Consider the following 16,545-nt stretch of genomic DNA (forward strand, 5'->3'; position numbering starts at 1 on the left):
TTGTTATGTTACAGCTCAATGCCCATTATTTATATTTGACTGAATAGTAAAATATGGCATTTAATACAACTCTAGTAGTAGTAATTCCCTTGTAATAATTATGGCAAAGGAGTGTGCCAAAATTTGGCCATGTCAGTTTTTCATTCCTTTTATCTTATAGAAATGAGCTGCTGTTTAATTATATTTATATTGTATGTTTGTTTTAGTACTATGCTTTGTACAATTCATAAAATTGCCACTTTTGGTATTTGTGGTTACTCTTCTGTCATGTTTTTGTAACACCTTGCCCCTCTTGCTTATTCAGAGCTGAATGGTAAGAAATGTGATCATAGTATTTATGATGAGGTTCAATACATCTCATCATTTTAATGTGACATAAATAGAGAATGACACGGGGAAAAAATTTGTCCCCGTGACCACTGTCCCATCCCCAGAACCACTGTCCCCGCCCCTTCCCCGTGACTGCTATCCTCGTAGCTTCCATACAAGCCTCAGTACTGCAATATTTAACTTATTCCTTCCTTATAAATCAAAGTTCTGGCTGTTGAACTAGAGAAAGAGATGTTCAGCTGGCAGGGCTTTGTTTATAAATTTTTATCAACACAACTAATATACTACTTTATCCTAAAGCAAAAAAAATAAATAAATAAATAGAAATTTCTTTTTTTACCTTTGTTGTTTGGTTTCTGCTTTCCTCATCTTCTCATTCAATTCCTTCCATCCACTGTCTGTCTTCTCTTTGCATCTTCCATTTGCTCTGTTACTGTGCCTCTCCCTTCACCCCCCCCAATTGGTCTGGCACCCATCTTCTTCCCTCCGCTCCCCCCTAGTCTGGCATCTCTGTCTTCTTCCCTTCCAGCGTCTTCTCCCCACTCTCTGTTCCCCATTTCCCTTCAGTGTTTTCTGCCCACTCTGTCTTCCCCATTTCCCTTCAGCGTCTTCTGCCACCAACACCCTTCCCTCTCGCCAGCTCACCACCCTTCAGCACCTCTTGCACAGCCCGAGAATCTCCCTCACTCCCCCTTACCTTCACGGTGCGTTAGTAAAGTAACTTGCTCAAGCCGGCCGAGCCTGCCTGCAGTCACGTGCATCTGTGGGCGGAAGCTTCTCCTCTGACGCAACTTCCAGATGCGTCAGAGGAGAAGCTTCCGCCCACAGATGCACGCGACTGCAGGCAGGCTCGGCCGGCTTGAGCAAGTTACTTTACTAATGCGCCGTAAAGGTAAGGGGGAGGGAGGGAGGGAGATAGGTTCAGCCAGTAGGTAGGAAGGAGGGAGGGGGCCATGCGTGATCAGTGACCAAATGCATTCCCTCCCTTAACTGCGGGGACAAGGCCATTCACCGCTCCATGGGGCGGTGAATGGCCTTGTCTCCGTGCCCACAGTGAGCACTCCCCCCCCCCCAACCATTTTGGTGGGTTACCCACGGGTAACAGTCACCGTGTCATTCTCTAATAAATAGTAACATAACTATGCAGTTGAAGCTAGTGGAGTCAGAAAAGGGCAACAAAATAAAGGCATTGATTCACCTGCCTAATGATAAATGGCTAAGCAGCTTGGTGAAAATGTATCTGAACAGATATGATAAAAAGTTTATAAAAATAACACAAGGCAAGAAAAATTTTTTTTACGGCATCATCTGACAGCACAGCACATTTTTCTAAATCAGTTTTTCAAGCTGATTTCAGATCTGTTATTAGGTTTTTTTCAGTCACGTAAACTTTTAAAGTTATGACTAATGTTAGTTTATAGGGTTTTAGCATATAGGGTTTTAAGAATTACAGCATCAACTTAAAGAAATGTTGCAGTATCTTCGGTCCAAAGTCCAAATAAGCACACAGCATAGCATAATTATACTGCACTGTGTCATTTAGCAACCAATATTTCTTCCAAAATGCTTAGAGTATGATTTCTTTTTGTGAGTTGTGTCTGGATTGTCAGGGCACAACATCCAGCAGTAGTTGGCCATCATATTCTCATTCCAGAAACCTTCATAGCGATGCTCCATTTACTGAATGTCCTAGTGAAAATGTTCTCCTTGCTCGTCACTCACCATACCAAGATTTTCCCGAAAAAAGTCAAGATGTGAGTGCAAAAAGTGTATTATTAATGACTTGCGACTGCCAAGTTTCTGATACGAGTCAAGGATATTCTGAACTCCTTCCTTGTATGAAGGAGACTTAGGTTGCCCAGAAAGTTTTCCACTAACCACTTGAATGCCTCCCAAGCTTCAAGCTCAGCTGCTGAGAATGATTGCTTAAAATCTTCATCTTGCATAACGGACTTGATCTGTGGGCCTATAAATATCCCTTCCTTCACTTTTGCAGTGCTGATTTTTGGAAATGTCTTAACAAGATATTGAAAACCTGGCGAGTTTACATTGCCCATGGCCTTTACCAGGTTCTTCATCAACCCCAGCTTGATATGAAGAGGTGGAAGAAATATTTTATGAGGATCAAATTTCACACTGCTTGTCCCTGGGTTATAGGTATCCCTCAGCTGCCAGACACACTTGACATAATGTTCAGCTGTAGATCTGCTATCCCACAAGCATAGGCAATGGCAATATTTAATGAATCCTCCTTGCATTCCCATTAGCATGCCAGTGACCTTCATATCACCACAGATGTTCCACTGGTGTGTTTTATAACCTATTGCTTCTAGTAAATTCTTCATATTCTCATAAGACTCCTTTAGATGAGCAGAATGGTCAATTGGTATACTTGGTTTGAAATTTCCATTGTGCAGTAACACTGCCTTCAAGCTTTTCTATGAAGAATCATTTAAGATGCCATTCATCTAGACAATGCACTTGTGACAGACTGTTGAAGAGCCTGTTGATGATGATAATAATAATAACTTTATTCTTTTATACCGCCATAACCAAAAGTTCTAGGCGGTTTACACTAAATAGAGCTGTTATCTTCAAATATCTCCACTGTGGTTTGTGTGTAACTTTGCAAAACAACAAAAAGGTAATTCCACGAAACAAATGACCAGCAGATTGAAAACAAATTGTAGAAAGTTTGTTTTTGGGTTTTTTTTATATGCAGCACATAAGCTATAGAATCTATTATCAGAGGGATGTGGTCAAGGCAGCTAACATAGGTTTCAGGTTTATTAAAAATTTGATATACCGCCTTATCAAATATCAAAGCGGTTTTACAATATTCAAAATAAAAAAATACACTAAAAACAATTTTCAGTACAGTAACAGGAATACTCACAGACAAACGATGACTTACTGGTGCGAAAGGTAACTGGGCAGAATTACAATATTTAGATAGAAAAGTATGGTAAGGAGAAAAAACAAGGGGGAGGGAGAAGCAGGCACATCAGCCAAAAAGGCAAGGCTAATGAAAGTATAAAAATTTCCTTAACGTGTCCTTAAAAGGATGATCGTAGATTGAACACATCTTTAAAAAGAAATGCTTTTAAACTAGCTTTGAATTTTTCTTGGGACATAATCTCTCTTAAAAGGCTAGGGGCCAAATTCCAAAGTGTAGGTGGCGTAACGGAAAAATACTGGTTCTCATAGTGTTAATGTATCTTAATGAGGGGATAGACAGCAGATACTGGGGTCCAAAAGAGGTTTGGACAAGTTTCTAGAGTTAAAGTCCATATAAATTATTAGCCAGATAGACTTGGAAGAACCATTGCTTATCCAGGAAACTAAGAGAAATAGATCTACTTTTTGGGATCTTCTGAGTACTTGTGACCCCCGATGGTGACAAAATACTGGGCTCAATGGATCTTTGCTTTGATCTGGCATGATTTTTCTTATTTACTTAAATTGCAGATCATTGATTCCTAGTAAAATAAATGCTTATGAACACACATTTTTCTTTGATATTTTTGGTTTTGAAAGATTTTTTTCCCTACCCCCTAAATTCTTTTTTCTTTTAGGGAGCAAACTGTCTTCTGCCATCCCCACATTGCTGGGTAATATCCAAGGTGATGAGCTGTTGGGTGGAGAATGTGAAGGAGGAAGCCCTCTAGCTTCTCAAGAGAGCAATAAGGATGAACTGAAAAATGGATTAAATGAAGATCAAGCAATGATGCAGGATTGTTACAGCAAAATTGTAGAGAAACTTTCATCTGCAAATCCAACAATGGTGCTGCAGGTAAAGAATGTGTATAAATGATGTACTAGAAATAAAGATTTTAATAAATGATTGCTTCAATAATATTTTTCCTTGGAAACCACCTTTTGCTATAATTAACCAGTAGAGAAATGCTTAAGAGTAAGATGTCATGAACCTCTGTTAGGAAGCATTACTGTTGTATGTAGTAGCACTGCAAAAAGCATTTGCAGTGGGAAACAGGTATACAATAATAAGCAAAGTTAAAAGTAAGCTGATATAGCAGGAAAGCATGAGATTCGGAGCCAGGACAGGAAAAAATGGGAACAAGCAGCTGTGAAAATCTCTCACTTGAAGAACTTAGCCATAAGATTACTATGAGAGGGCCCCTGTGGAAATCTTGCATTAAAGTTGTGTGCTAATGCTTAGCAGGAGTACGGTATTAACTAGTCTTGCACCCAAGTTCAGTAACCAAATATACAAATAGGCCCAGAGTTAAAAAAAAAAAGCGCTGACATGAGTGTGCACACCAGATGCACATGGGTTTTCACTAGAGGCAACTTTTGTGACTAATATCTTTGCAATATCAATGTTTATATGCGGAGTAGTATTCCAGTGCTTACATAGATGTATGCATGTGTTCCTTGTACCAATCCCTCCAGGTCTTTCTTTATCTGCTGTCATTTACCATGTTAACCATGATGAATAGCATAAATAATATAAATGACCTGTAAAAAATATAAAACACATATAATTCACATTCAAATAATTTAATTCAACATTTTAAAATCTTTTATATACAACTTGTGTATCATGAGTTGTTTCTTTGTAAGAAAGGATACCATCTGTGGATATTATTACATTAGTTTTCTGTGGCAAAAGTAAATATTACATCCATGACATCCAATGTATCTAATATGTATATAACATCAATTTTATTAAGATCATTGGAACATCAAAACATTTTATATACCTTTCAGTGTCTGTTTCAAGTGGAAGGTATTGATAAACTATAAAAATTCAGTTTTGTTAGCAATTTAATGATGTGGCATTTACAGCCCTAAATGTTGCAGCAGAACCTCTATTTGGTATTATAACTGGTACCAGGGTCATCCTTAAATACTTAAATATTTGAATCTTCCTAGGCAGGCCTTGAGAAGACTCCCAAGTGGCTCAAAATTTGGCTGCAAGGATAATTTTTGACTTCTAAAGGAGTGTTTATATATATATATATATATATATATATATATACACACACACACACACTAGTCTTTAAGCCCGTTACATTAACGGGTGCTAGAATAGATGTGTCTGTCTGTCTGTGTTGCTTTATCTCTCTCTCCTTGGCCGCTGTCTGTGTCCTTCTGTTCTCCCCCCCCCCCCGAGCAAAGCTGTCTGTCCCCAGCACACACCTCCCCCCAAACAGCCCCATTTCCCTCTCTCTAACTGTCTCTCCATGGCCCTCTTCTGTCTTCTCCCCCAGAGCACAGCTGTTTGCCCCAAGCATACCCCTCCCCCCAAAGCAGCCCCCTTTCCCTCTCCCTGTCTCTCCATGGCCCCTTCTGTCTCCCCCACCAGAGCAAAGCTGTTTGCCCCAAGCACACCCCTCCCCCCAAAGCAGCCCCCTTTCCCTCTCCCTGTCTCTCAATGGCCCCTTCTGTCTTTCCCCCAGAGCAAAGCTGTCTGTCCCCAGCACACCTCCCCCCACAAAGCAGCCTCTTTCCCTCTCCCTATCTCTCCATGGCCCCTTCTGTCTTCCCCCGGCACAACCTTCCCCCCAAAGCAGCCCCCTTTCCCTCTCCCCCTGGCCCCCTGTATTGATCCCTTTCTTATCCTCCCTCCATCCCGACGGCTTCTGGCCTGCTCCTCTTCAAAGCAGCCTGCGATCGTGGTGGCCGGCTTTAGTGAACCTCGCAGGCCGCTCTCCAACTCGGTAGCACGTTCACTCTGATGAGATCCCGTGCGTCAGAGGGAACGTGCTACTGAGGTTGGAGAGCGGCCTGCGAGGTTCTTTAATGCCGGCCACGATTGCAGGCTGCTCTGAAGAGGAGGATCAGCGGCAGCAGTAGCGGTGAGCGAGGGCGGGAGGTGTGTTCCCTGCCAAGGACGCGGGCAGGGAGAGAGCTTGCCTGCGCTTCCGGTTGGTGAGTGAGGGCGGGAGGAGGGGAGTGGCCAGAATGTTCCCTGCCGCTGGGTTCTAAAATGGAACAAGGCCATGGATCACACACCACAGCGGCAGGGATCACGCTGTTTTAACAGCGCATGCACCGGTAAGCTTTTATTATATAGGATATATATTTTTATATCTAATACAATAAAATGCTAAGCGCGCATGCGCACTCTTACCCCGTGTTCCTGTTCCCTGATCTGTCGGGCTGTAGTTGGCAGAGTGCGTATGCGCGCTAAGGCGCATGAAGGCGGTGTGGAGCGGCGGCTGCCAGGAGGAGGGCTTCAGGAAGCGGCGCTGGTGGTGGCTGCCGGGAGGAGGGCTTCAAGGCGAGGCGGCTGTCGGCTTCAGGCGTGCACGGCAGCTGTTGGCGCCTGTAGGCCGCGGTAGCTTGAGGCGGCTGTCGGCGGAGGGCAGATGCAAAAGGAGGTAAGGGGTGCTGCTGGACAAGGGAAGAGGTGCTGACGACAGGGGGGGCAGAAAAAGGAAGGGAGGCCTACTACTGGACAGGAAAGAGGTGTTGTTGGACAGGGGAAGAGATGCTGATGGACAGGGAGGAGAAGAAAAAGGAGTGGAGGCTTACTGCTGGACAGGGGAGCAGGAAAGAGGTGCTGATGGACAGGGGAAGAGGTGCTGATGGACGGGGGGGAAGAAAAAGGAAAGGAGACCTACTGCTGGACAGGGGGAGCTGGACAGGGGTGGGAAGAAAAAGGAAGGGAGGCCTACTGCTGGACAGGGGGAGCAGGAAAGAGGTAATGATGGACAGGAGGGAGATAAAACAAAGGGAGAAGGGCTGCTGCTGGATAAGGGGAGCAGTGAAGGGATGGTTGTGGACACAGAGGAGGTAAAAGGAAGGGAGAATGGACAGGGGGAGCAGGCAAGGGGTGGTGGTGGACAGCCAAGGAAAAAGAAAGACAGAAATATAGAAAGCGGCTAAGGAGAGAGAGAGAGAAAAAGAAATAAAGACAGACACAAACACATATATTCTAGCACCTGTTAATGTAACAGGCTAATATTGCATTAGTTATCTGTTGAAAATAGAATAAAGTTTTAAAAAATTCTTATGGTAGTGTTTAAAACTTTGCATGATAAAGCCCTGGTTCAGTTTGGAGGAGTGTTGAAATGCTTCAAACAGTTTTGAAAATCAGTGCTTGCTTCAAGTTCCTTCAATAAAGGCTGCATGAAAAATTGAGATTCATTTGTGCACTTTCTTGTGTTGCTACTGTCCTCTGGAATATCTTGCCACTGGATTTGCAAGAGGAATTTTTGCTTCTAGATCCAGAAACCTGTGAAGGCTGAGGGTGCTTTTAGAAATCTGTTGTAACTATTCTGTCCATGTGCATGTATTTATTATGTTTATCTATAAGCTGCTTAAATTTGTTGATTGATGACATATAAATATTTATCCCAGGACAAGCAGGCAGCATATTCTTAACACATGGGTGACGTCACCGACGGAGCCCTCGGTACGGACCTTTTAACTAGAAGTTTCTAGTTGGCCGCACCGCGCGTGCGCGAGTGCCTTCCCGCCCGACGGAGGAGTGCGTGGTCCCCAGTTTCTTCGTTTCCGCGGAGCGAAGAAGACGCGTGTATTTTTTCAACGGCCGTTGAAATCACTTTTTGCCTTCCCGCTCGCGCTTTTGTTCTACTTTTTTCTTCCCTACCTTCGGGTTTCCTTTTTCTTTGATTTGCAAAAAAAAAAAAAAAAAAAAAAACTTTGATTTTTCTTGTTTCTTTCGTTTTTGCCCCGGCGGGGCCTGTTGCCATTATACAGGCCTCGGACTTCGATTTTGCGGAGGCTATCTTCCCCTTCATGCCCCCGCAGGTCGGTTTTAAGAAGTGCCAGCGGTGTGCACGCCCGATCTCCGTTTCTGACCCACACAATTGGTGTTTGCAGTGCCTGGGTCCGGAGCATCGGGCGGACTCCTGCACCCGCTGTGCCACTTTACAAAAACGAACTCTTAAAAACCGAAGAATCCAGCAAACCCTTCTCTTCGGCACCGAGTCGGCGATGGATTCATCACCTTCAACGGCGGTACCGCAGAAATCGGCACCGTCAAGCTCGACACCGACCGATCCCGCATCGGCGCCACCGGCGCCAGGTAAGCCGGCTAAGAAGCCTTCCTCTTCCCTCGAGCGCCCTCCTACTGCGGTGACGACACCGTCCATACCGGCATCACACCGGTCCCGTAAACGCTCCGCCCCGATAACGGTGAGTGCCTCGTCATCGGCCTCCTCATCGCCGGGGCGTGGAGCGGCATCCAAGGAACCGAAGAAAAAGAAAGCGGTTCCGATGCCACCCCTAGATGACCGTATCTCGGCCATCCTACAAACTCAGCTTCAGGAGCAGTTGAAGAAACAACTTGAACAACTGCTACCCTCTATCCTGGCACCGCTCCTTCCGGTACCAGACCGGCCCGAGCCCCGCACCGAGCCCCCGGTGTCCACTCCTTCGGTACCGGTAAACACCTCGATGCCGATCCTTTCGGCCCAACAACTTCCTGATGATCCTGTGGTTCATTCTCAACCCACAGTGGATCCTCCTCGGCACCAGGCGGTACGGCACTCTTCTCGGGACCGAGAACGACGCCGATCGTCCTCCCCTGGTACCGTTTCGGTGCGCTCTGGTAAATCTTTGTCCAAGACTCGCCACACCGCACCCTCCACCCCGGTGTCCCGACATGCACCAGAGGTCAGGGATCCTGATTTATGGGAGGAGACTCCTCTCGGTACCGAGGAGGATCCCTCCTCATCTGATGAGGAACCATCGGCACCTGATGCCACCTCTAAACCTGAGCAATCCTCTTTTTCTAAATTTCTGAGGGAAATGTCTGCTGCTCTGTCCCTTCCCCTTGAATCTGACTCCAAAAAGTCCCAAGCCTTTTTAGAAGCCTTAGACTTTGAGCAACCTCCTAAAGAGTTCCTCAAACTTCCCGTACATGACATCCTACGGGAGACATTCTACAAAAACTTGGAAAATCCCCTCACGGTACCGGGAGCTCCCCGTAAACTGGACAACCTTTACCGTGTCATCCCTATTCCAGGATTCGACAAATCTCAATTGCCCCATGAGTCCCTTCTGGTGGAATCCACCTTAAAAAAGACTCAGGGCTCCAGTGTCTATGCCTCTACCCCTCCTGGCAGAGAAGGTAAGACCATGGACAAGTTTGGCAAGAGACTTTACCAAAATGCCATGCTTGCCAACAGGGCAAACAACTATTCCTTCCATTTTTCCTTTTATCTCAAACACTTGGTCCAACAGCTGTCTGCCCTCCAGAAGTACTTACCTGAGCGCAAGGTCCCGCTATTCCAGCAGCACATATCTGGCCTCCTCCAAATGCGCAAGTATATGGTCCGCTCGATATACGACTCCTTCGAGCTCACCTCTCGGGCCTCTGCCATGGCTGTAGCCATGCGTCGCTTGGCCTGGCTCAGAGTCTCCGACCTGGACATCAACCACCAGGACCGTCTGGCCAACGCCCCCTGTCTCGGGGATGAGCTTTTTGGAGAGTCACTGGATTCCACCACCCAGAAACTCTCTGCCCATGAGACCAGGTGGGACACCCTGATCAAGCCGAAAAAGAAGGCTCCGCCTGCTCGACCCTATCGGCCTCAATCATCTTACCAGCGGAGGTTCTCAGCCAGGCCACTCAATCCGCCTCCCCAACAATCTCGGCGACCCCGTCAACAGCAGCACCATGCCCAGGCTCGGTCTCAGGCCACTCAACCCTCCAAGCCTCCTCAACCTGCTAAACAATCTCAGCCCTTTTGACTCTTCTCTCCAGGGCATAGCCAGTCATCCACCCTCGCTACCTCTTCCACAGCCTATCGGGGGTCGTCTCACCATTTTCTCAAGCCGTTGGGAAGTCATCACGTCGGACCAGTGGGTCCTCAACATCATCCGCCACGGCTACTCTCTCAACTTCCAGACTCTACCTCCGGACAACCTTCCCGTAGAGTCTGCTTCAAACTCATCTCAAACCCCCCTCCTCCTGAGGGAGGTTCAATCCCTCCTCCTTCTCAATGCCATCGAAGAAGTACCTCCAGATCAAAGGGGGCAGGGATTCTACTCCCGCTACTTCCTGGTACCCAAAAAGACGGGAAACCTCCGTCCCATTCTCGATCTCAGAGACCTCAACAAGTGTCTGGTCAAGGAGAAGTTCAGAATGCTCTCCCTTGCCACGCTCTACCCTCTTCTTTCTCAACACGACTGGCTATGTTCCCTGGACCTCAAAGAGGCCTACACTCACATCTCCATCAATCAAAATTCGCGCCGCTACCTGCGGTTCCAGGTACTGCACCACCACTATCAGTACAAGGTGCTACCGTTCGGCCTCGCCTCCTCACCCAGGGTCTTCACCAAGTGCCTTATAGTGGTAGCGGCCTTCCTCAGGTCTCACAACCTCCAGGTGTTCCCCTATTTGGACGATTGGTTGGTGAAAGCACCTACGTCTCCACTTGTGCTACAGGCTACTCATCACACCATCTCTCTCCTCCACCTCCTGGGGTTCGAGATCAACTACCCCAAGTCGCATCTGCTTCCCACCCAGCGACTTCAATTCATTGGAGCAGTTCTGGACACCACGCTAATGAGGGCCTTTCTCCCCTCCGATCGCAAGCAGACCCTGCTCCATCTCTGCCGTCAGGTACTCATGCATCCCTCCATTCCTGCTCGACAGATGATGGTCCTCCTGGGTCACATGGCCTCGACAGTGCATGTCCTTCCTCTGGCTCGTCTCCACCTTCGTACTCCTCAGTGGACGCTCGCCAACCAGTGGTCACAGACTACGGATCTTCTTTCTCATCCCATCTCTGTGACATCATCTCTTCAGCAATCTCTCCAATGGTGGTTGAACTCCTCAAATCTTTCCAGGGGTCTGCTTTTCCATCTGCCCCCCCACTCTATGATCATCACCACAGATGCGTCCCCCTACGCGTGGGGAGCTCACCTGGGAGATCTACGCACCCAGGGACTTTGGACCCCACAGGAGCGTCGTCATCACATCAATTTCCTGGAACTCAGAGCCATGTTCTACGCCCTCAAGGCTTTCCAACATCTTCTCTGTCCTCAAGTCCTTCTCCTATGCACAGACAATCAAGTCGCCATGTACTACATAAACAAGCAAGGCGGCACCGGATCTCGCCCCCTTTGTCTGGAGGCTCTGCGCATCTGGACCTGGGCCACGGACCGCAATCTCTTTCTCAGGGCGGTCTATATTCAGGGCGAACAGAACTCTCTGGCCGACAATCTCAGCCGCATCCTTCAACCTCACGAGTGGACGTTGGACCCTCCGACTCTACTCTCCATCTTTGCTCGATGGGGCACTCCGCAGGTGGACCTCTTTGCAGCACCTCACAACCATCAGCTGCCCCAATTCTGTTCCAGACTCTTCTCTCCTCACCGTCTGGCTCCGGATGCATTCCTGCTCGACTGGAGGGATCGGTTCCTCTATGCCTTCCCTCCACTTCCTTTGATGTTGCGGACCTTGTCCAAACTCCGCAAGGACAATGCCACCATGATCCTCATCGCCCCTCGGTGGCCTCGTCAACACTGGTTCTCCCTTCTGCTTCAACTCAGCTCCAGGGAGCCCATTCCTCTTCCTGTGTTTCCTACTCTACTTACACAGCAGAATCAGTCTCTACTGCATCCCAACCTGTCTTCCCTCCACCTGACAGCTTGGTTTCTCTCGGGCTGACCTCTCCGGGGTATCTATCTCAACCGGTCCGCCTCATTTTGGACGCCTCCAGGAAACCGGCCACTCTCCAATGTTACCATCAGAAGTGGACCAGATTCTCCTCGTGGTGTCTCCGGCATCATCGAGAACCTACCTCTTTGGCGGTGGAAACTGTCTTGGAATATTTGCTCTCGCTGTCCAACGCTGGCCTCAAAACCACCTCCATCAGAGTCCACCTCAGTGCCATCACTGCGTTTCACGAGCCTATTCTCGGAAAACCCCTCACGGCTCATCCTCTGGTTTCAAGATTTATGAGAGGGCTCTTCAACATCAAACCGCCTCTCAAGCCTCCTCCCGTCGTCTGGGACCTGAATGTGGTTCTCTCTGCTCTCATGAAACCTCCGTTTGAGCCTCTTGCCACAGCTTCATTCAGGCTTCTTACCTGGAAGGTGCTTTTCCTAATTGCCATCACCTCTGCCAGGAGGGTTAGCGAACTGCATGCACTGGTTGCCGACCCACCGTTCACTGTTTTTCACCATGACAAGGTTGTTCTGCGTACCCACCCTAAATTCCTTCCCAAGGTGGTCTCAGCTTTTCACCTCAACCAGTCCATTGTGCTGCCCGTCTTCTTCCCTAAGCCTCACTCGCATCCTGGAGAACAGGCGTTGCACACGCTGGATTGTAAGCGTGCCCTTGCTTACTACCTTGATCGTACCAGAGCTCACCGAACATCCCCTCAGCTCTTTTTGTCGTTCGATCCCAACCGTTTGGGCCGTCCTGTCTCCAAACGGACACTTTCAAATTGGCTTGCTGCCTGTATTGCCTTCTGTTATGCTCGGGCCGGTCTCTCACTGGAAGGAGCTGTCACGGCCCACAGAGTCCGAGCTATGGCTGCTTCTGTAGCTTTCCTCCGTTCCACGCCCATCGAGGAAATCTGCAAGGCGGCCACTTGGTCCTCAGTTCACACGTTCACTACTCACTACTGTCTGGATGCGTTCTCCAGACGGGATGGACACTTCGGCCAATCTGTGTTACAGAATTTATTTTCCTAATGGCCAACCATCCCTCCTCCCTCTTTGTTAGCTTGGAGGTCACCCATGTGTTAAGAATATGCTGCCTGCTTGTCCTGGGATAAAGCACAGTTACTTACCGTAACAGGTGTTATCCAGGGACAGCAGGCAGATATTCTTAAGTCCCACCCACCTCCCCGGGTTGGCTTCTTAGCTGGCTTATCCTAACTGGGGACCACGCACTCCTCCGTCGGGCGGGAAGGCACTCGCGCACGCGCGGTGCGGCCAACTAGAAACTTCTAGTTAAAAGGTCCGTACCGAGGGCTCCGTCGGTGACGTCACCCATGTGTTAAGAATATCTGCCTGCTGTCCCTGGATAACACCTGTTACGGTAAGTAACTGTGCTTTTTAAGTAAATAATTTTTAACCCATTTCTTCTAGGTTCAAATGCTTGTTGCAGAGCTACGTAGGGTTACAGTTCTTTGGGATGAGCTCTGGCTGGGAGTTCTATTACAGCAACATATGTATGTACTCAGACGTATCCAGCAACTTGAAGATGAAGTGAAGAGAGTCCAGAACAACAACACGCTTCGCAAGTAAGTTGTAATGAATATTCATTTCCACCTGGATCTGTGCATTTTAAATCTAGTTGATATTTGGTTGCTGAAAATGTTGCCTCCTTCTTTGGATAGAGAGGAGAAGATGGCAATCATGCGTGAAAAACACACCGCTTTAATGAAGCCCATTGTATTTGCATTGGAGCACGTGTGCAGCATCACTGCAGCTCCTGCAGAAACTCCCCATGAAAAGTGGTTTCAGGACAGTTATGGAGATGCAATTGAGAGTGCCTTGGAAAAACTGAGGAATCCATCAAATCCTGCCAATCCTGGAAACAGTTGGATACCTTTTAAACAGGTTTGTTCATAAATTTACTAAATAATGTTGAGGAATTTTGAAATTCTTAGGTATGATGTGAAGCATGAAAGCTGAGTTACTGGATTAAAATAGCAAACGACATGAAGAAATGAAAAGTAAGGTAAATATTTTTTAAAAATTATAATTTGGGCACATGGGATGAGATTGCAGAGAAGTGTGTGAGATAATATAATTAAGGAATAATATTTAATATACTTTTCAAACCACACTCAAGCTTTTGTTAAGAAATTGAAGGATTAATTTGTAACTGGTACTTGGAAGATGGAAATAATAAAAATTCATTGTTAAGTAGTAGCTGCAGGGAAACGGAAAAAAGTGAGGTATAGTTTCCCAGAAAAACAGGAAACAGGCTTTTACAAAGTAATCAGAAGGATACATGTTTCCAATAGATAGGCAAATATGTGGAAAACAAAAGGGTTAACACATAGGGGTCCTTTTATCAAGGTGTGGTAGGGATTTAGCGCGCAAAATACCACGCGTTAAACCGCCTGCCGCGCTAGTCACTAACGCCTCCATTGATGAGGCGTTAGTATTTTGGCTTGCCGCAGGGGTTAGTGCATGATAAAATGTCCGACGCGCTAACCCCTGTAGCGCACCTTGATAAAAGGAGCCATTAGGTCATAAGGATAGTGGAAACGGAAAAAAGTGAAATACTTCCACCTACTGGGCTTAATGTGAAAGTGGATATGCAGAACGGAGTAGTATTTGCATTATATAATGAAGCCATGTAACACTTTTTAATTATAGATTACAAATAATTAAATAAATTAAAATTGTTCTAACATAAAAAGTATGTTTTTTATAAATGTGCCAGGTGCAGAAGATGTGCGTGCAAACAAATTGTTCATGTAGTGTTCTAGCAATCTATTCCCAGAAAGAACAAGGCCATGTGATCAGCTAAGCCATTGTATTCTACTTACCAAAATGATTTCGGATAAAGTATAAATGTTTAAACTTTAGAGCTCTCCTTCGGAGAGAAGATCAGGAGGTGCTAAGGGTTCTCTTCTCTCTCAGATACAAAAGAATGCTGTTATATTTTGCTTACCGTTTATACTAGAATATAAGCTGAGATTTTTGGGCTAAAAATTGGGGGTTTCGACTTATATTCAGGTCAGTTTCCACCCCCCCCCCCCACCTCCAATCCGGACCTGTTGCAAGCCTCCGCTGGGCCTTCCTTAAGATTTGGTGGTGCAGCAGTGGGCCGGGACAGGAGGCTCCCTCCGGCCTTCCCCGCATACCTCTGAAATCCCTGATGGTCAGTGGTGGGCCGGGACAGTAGGGATCCCTCCTGTCCTGACCAATTACGACAACTTTTAACTCCCTCCCACCTCCCCTGCATACCTTGGAAATCCCTGGTGGTTGAGCAGTGGTCTGGAGCAGGAGCTCTGGCCCAGTGCTCAACCACCAAGGATTTCAAAGGTACGTGGGGAAGGCAATAAGGCGTTAAGTCGTCACAGGAGTTGGAAGGGATCCCTCTTATCCTGGCCCACTGCTGGCCCACCAGGGATTTCAGAGGTACACGGGGAAGACCTGCATGGCATCAGGAGGGAGGGAGAGTGGTCATTGTACATGGCAGGGAAGGAGGGGACACAGGTCAGGGAGTGAGGGGTCTGAATATTAAACACACACTCCCGGTTCATATTCAAGTCAACCTTTTTTGGGGAAAAAGGTTACTTCGGTTTATATTCATTCAGGTAAGCTTATATTTGAGTATATACGTTATCATCTTTTATAAATAAAGTTGGATATCTGCTTATGGCAGTACAACCTTTGTGTCCAATTTATTTGAAATAGCAGGTTGAGAATTCTCCCCATTTTAGGAGAGGAACTCTCATCCTGGAAAACTCCTGAACTTGTATCCAAGAGGTAAGTAGCACTTCTTGGATAATTAAATCTTTTTTATGTGTATCCAGATTTCATTTTTTGTGTATTCAGATTTCCTAGAGATGCTATTACAACTCAATCTAATGTAAGGGGTATCTATTTTTTTTCCTTTTTTGAGGTTATTTGGTAATCCTCTGTTAATGCAGCCTGTAGTTGGACAAAACATAGTCTTATCATATGCATTACGGGTAGTTTCATTAGAGGCAACTGTTATTTGAATCAAAGTATTGTTTCCAGAGTAGACTAGTCCAGAACTAATGCCTGTTAATCAGCAGGTAGAGACAAGTGACCGATTGCTTGTATTCTCTACCCTATAAAGGACACCATAAGCCCAAGCTTAACAGCTTTTTCTCTGTCTCCAGCAGATGGTAGTTAGCTAACTGTCCCACTTTGTCTGGCGAGTGTGGCTAAATCATGAGCTAGTTGGGGAACTAGTATCCATTTAAGCATTTCAGGAATTATGGAATTCAAGGAAAAGAGAGGAGTGGCTCTCATGGCTTTTTGGAAAACTGTTTAGCATGGTGCCCTTTCTAGTGCAGAGCTTGCCAGCAATTAGTCTTCCATCTGTTGGTTGACAGGCACAAGACATTTGTTGTGAACTGGTCTACCGTATTTTCGCGGATATAACGCGCACCATTGTAAAACGCGCACAGGGGTATAGCGCGCAGAAATCACGATGATATGTACAAAAACTTTTCTATACCGCGCTCAGGCATATAACGCGCATGCTGCCCGACTCTCCTTTCGCCCGCCCTGACTTTCCGTGCGCTGTCCCGACTCTCCGTTCACCCC

The 16,545-nt window shown here is 46.6% G+C and overlaps 1 protein-coding gene across 2 annotated transcripts in view; it reads left to right on the plus strand.

Annotated features, from left to right (window-relative positions):
• The window catches only part of SMG1 (SMG1 nonsense mediated mRNA decay associated PI3K related kinase), a 257,696-nt gene that overhangs the window by 148,110 nt on the left and 93,041 nt on the right, over window positions 1–16,545 (plus strand). For both annotated transcript variants that reach the window (XM_033962915.1, XM_033962916.1), the window contains 3 exons: window positions 3,906–4,123; window positions 13,375–13,529; window positions 13,626–13,848. In XM_033962915.1, coding sequence (XP_033818806.1) covers window positions 3,906–4,123; window positions 13,375–13,529; window positions 13,626–13,848 — 596 coding nt within the window. The remainder of the gene's footprint in view (window positions 1–3,905; window positions 4,124–13,374; window positions 13,530–13,625; window positions 13,849–16,545) is intronic.

The sequence above is a fragment of the Geotrypetes seraphini genome, chromosome 11 (assembly GCF_902459505.1).
Source record: "Geotrypetes seraphini chromosome 11, aGeoSer1.1, whole genome shotgun sequence".
NCBI classification, from domain to species: Eukaryota; Metazoa; Chordata; class Amphibia; order Gymnophiona; family Dermophiidae; genus Geotrypetes; species Geotrypetes seraphini.